Source organism: Gossypium hirsutum, chromosome A04, assembly GCF_007990345.1.
Source record: "Gossypium hirsutum isolate 1008001.06 chromosome A04, Gossypium_hirsutum_v2.1, whole genome shotgun sequence".
Lineage (NCBI taxonomy): Eukaryota > Viridiplantae > Streptophyta > Magnoliopsida > Malvales > Malvaceae > Gossypium > Gossypium hirsutum.
The window spans coordinates 88,422,445-88,425,648 of record NC_053427.1 but is presented as its reverse complement, the minus strand read 5'-3'; the positions used below and the strand labels follow the sequence as shown (position 1 = coordinate 88,425,648).

The following is a 3,204-nucleotide window of genomic DNA, read 5'->3' as shown; positions in this document are numbered from 1 at the left end:
ATTAATGCAATAATAAGGATTTTAATTAGACAGAAATTTTAATTAATCAACCTAAAGTTAATTTTTTTTATGCTCGAAAGAGATATTAGCATAAGTTAGGAATTTCAATTAAACTTAAAATTCTCATAATTTTGAATAATTCAACAAATTGATTTTTAATCATAATGGAAAATTATCTTTATTATTCTTTAATATTTAATAATTCTTACTTTAAACAAATTGTGGTTTTTTTTACGTTTTTTGAAATTATATGCCTATAAACTAATAACTTTATATTAGTTTCAATTAAATGGAGATTGTTAACATCGATAAGTTAAAGATATCTAAAAGAAATTCAATTAATCTTTCTTCAAAGAGATAATATTGATACTAAAAATTGGAAGCAGATTGCAATACATGATAAAGTAATATTATCGTATTTATTTTTTAAATACGCAATAAAAAAATCGCCATTAGCCACAAAAAGAAACTAAGGCCAGGGTTGATGAGATATAAAATACTGTTAAGATCGTTGGATGGCTTTAAGATCACAAAACTGCCTGTGACGAAAGCAATTACCATCATCAATGTTGCAATGCCAAGTGTTTGAGCAACAGACTGCGTTCGATAAAAAACCGATCGACGCCAAAAACTAAATCCTGATAATATAGTATCCAAAATCCCGAAGTGGTTGGCGAGGACAATAACAGAGAGAATAAAGGCTATTGTATTTGTTGCAAAAAATGCTTTAAAGGCTGCCTTATCAAACAAAAGGGGAGTGCCTTGCTCTGACCCTTTGTCACTATTTAAACCACCAGGAACAGTTATTGCCGCTGCGAATGTGACGGTGGCTATAAGTGCTGCCACTACTAAATGAGCATTTATTGTCTTCTCCAAGCTTTCTGAAGAAACATTTCGTAATGGAAAGTGATGAACTGGTTCCTCCGCCACTTGATCATTCTCAATTTCTTCCAACAATTCTTTGATTTGCTTCTGCCATGCCACCCACATTAGCCCATCGTATTGTAAGTTTAATAAATATGTTAACTCAAAACTTAAATATTAATATTAAACCATAGTCATGGAAATGCAATATATATACACACCTGCTTATGATGCTGTGTCTCAGATATAAGTGCATTATAAACTTCTTGAGGTGTCATCCCAAAGTCAGCTTTCAACTCCATTAGATTTCTGAGTGATCCATATGCAATCTCAATACCACCAAGCTTCAAAAGAGAACGCCCATATAGAGTGAAAGAGCCTCTAAAAGCCAAATAATGAAGTAAATTCAAACCTTTGTCGTCCACTTTTTCACAACAATCTGGACATAAAGAGATAATCCTTAAAACTGTTCTAACATCACCTTGCCTGGCTGCCATAAGAAGGGGTGTCATCCCCCTCTTACCATCACCTATATAGGCAGCTGATATATCCCTTTTTAACAGTTCTTCCACAACTGATATTCTAGAACCCAAGTGTGCAGCATAATGAAGAGCGGTGTGTCCATCTTCATCTCTTTCCTTCGTCAAATTCTCCTTCTCTAATATTACCCTTATTGCCTCTAAATCCAAGCAAAAAAAAAAGATGTCAATAGACCTGTTATTTATTTATTTCAAAAAAATTTTTAAAAAAATTGGAACTAAACAACATACCTGCATCTCCAGCCATAGCCGCTGCATGCAAAGCTGTTCTACCGTGGGGGCCGCCATGAGGCGTTGATCCGAATTCACGTAATAATAGAGTCAACAAGCGCCCAGATCCTCTCCTCCTAGCTGCTATGTAAAGTGGAGTCTCCTGTTTTTCGTTGGCAGAATACGGAAAATCAGGGTTTTTAAACTCCAACAATGCTTTCAGCACTTCAACATTGCCACACCGTGCTGCTTCATGTAAAGCCGTGTTGGATTCCTTATCCCTAATCCTAAGCATCTCCCTCACTGCACTTCCTTGATCCGTTCCCTGCTCTAAATCTCCAGTTCTAGGTTTTGCGCAAGACTTGATTAGAAGTTTCACAATAGCAGAGTGTCCATTCTTTGCTGCATAGTGCAGAGGAGTTTGACCTTTAGCATTCGTTTGGAGTAGCAGTGACGGACACTCGCTGAGAATTCGTTCGATAAAATCTGATCTTTTTTCTCCTCTTATCCTAGTAATTAAATTAAGCAAAGATGAAGAGAAGCATCCATGTATTAAGGGATAGAATTTAATTAAGGGGTAGAATTTGATTATTGATAAAAATATGCTGAAAGGCCAGGCAGCATTCTCCTGGGTTGCCAAGTTAACATGGAGCACGTTGTCATGGGTTGGGGTCTTTAGCGACTCAAGTTGAAGCCCCTGCTTATTGAATTCTTCAATGTTGCCTTCTGCTGCTGCCTTATACAGCGAAGCATCCATGTTCTCTTCAAGCTCCTCAGATCCCATCTTTGTTGATATATTTCTTCCAGGAAAACACCCAACAAATTTTAATTAATTAGCTTGAAACATTCCAAGCTCAAGAAAAAAAAATATTGCAAATTCAGAAATTTACCAAATGCCATACCAGTTAGTTACTTGCTTGCGAATACTACATTCAAGTCACCTACAGATGACAACTATATAAAAAGTCATACTTGAACACTTTAGTAATAGTAATATATAGGGTTAGAGGTCAGATCAACAAAGTAGGATCTTTTTATGGTGACAAGGGCCAATCTAGGGGGCTGCAGGTACCCGGGTCCCCCTAAAATGTAAAATTATTATTTAGGCCCTTGAAATTTTTTAAAATAGTAAAGGTTAAAATGTACTTTGGCCCCCCTAAAATTATAAAAATTCAATTTAATCCTTCAAAAATTATAAAGATTTAGACTATAAAAAATTAAAATTTCATCTGGCCCCTTACAAAATTGTTCTGGTGGTGAAATTTTGTTTTAAGAAAATTGCAAAGAAGTAAACAAACTGAAAAAAAGAATGGAAGAAAATAGGGTCTACAGCTCTTCGTGGAAAAGTTAATTGAACACCCTAAACCCGGCTTAGAAGTTTAGACCTAATTCAGGATGCTACATCGATCACCGAAGTGATCGTGGGAAAATTTTACAAAACATGAGCATTCAATCCCTTATACTTGAAACAGAAAGGTTGCAGTTAAATTTAAATCTCAAACAAAATTGGAGTTATGTGAAAAGTCAAAACAAAACTAGTACCACAGTGTTTACAAAACCTGACAGTTCTAAATTCGATTAGTAATTAAAA

The 3,204-nt window shown here is 35.2% G+C and overlaps 1 protein-coding gene across 1 annotated transcript; it reads right to left on the bottom strand.

Moving 5' to 3' along the window:
- Positions 1-333: 333 nt before the first annotated feature.
- On the bottom strand, positions 334-2,643 carry LOC107933332 (ankyrin-3). Its single transcript, XM_016865516.2, has 4 exons — positions 2,516-2,643; positions 1,635-2,413; positions 1,086-1,543; positions 334-972 (listed from the first exon to the last, which is right to left on the bottom strand). Exons 2-4 carry the CDS (start codon positions 2,395-2,397, stop codon positions 427-429), a joined length of 1,767 nt encoding a protein of 588 aa, XP_016721005.1. The 5' UTR covers positions 2,398-2,413; positions 2,516-2,643; the 3' UTR covers positions 334-426.
- Between the last annotated feature and the right edge of the window lie 561 nt (positions 2,644-3,204).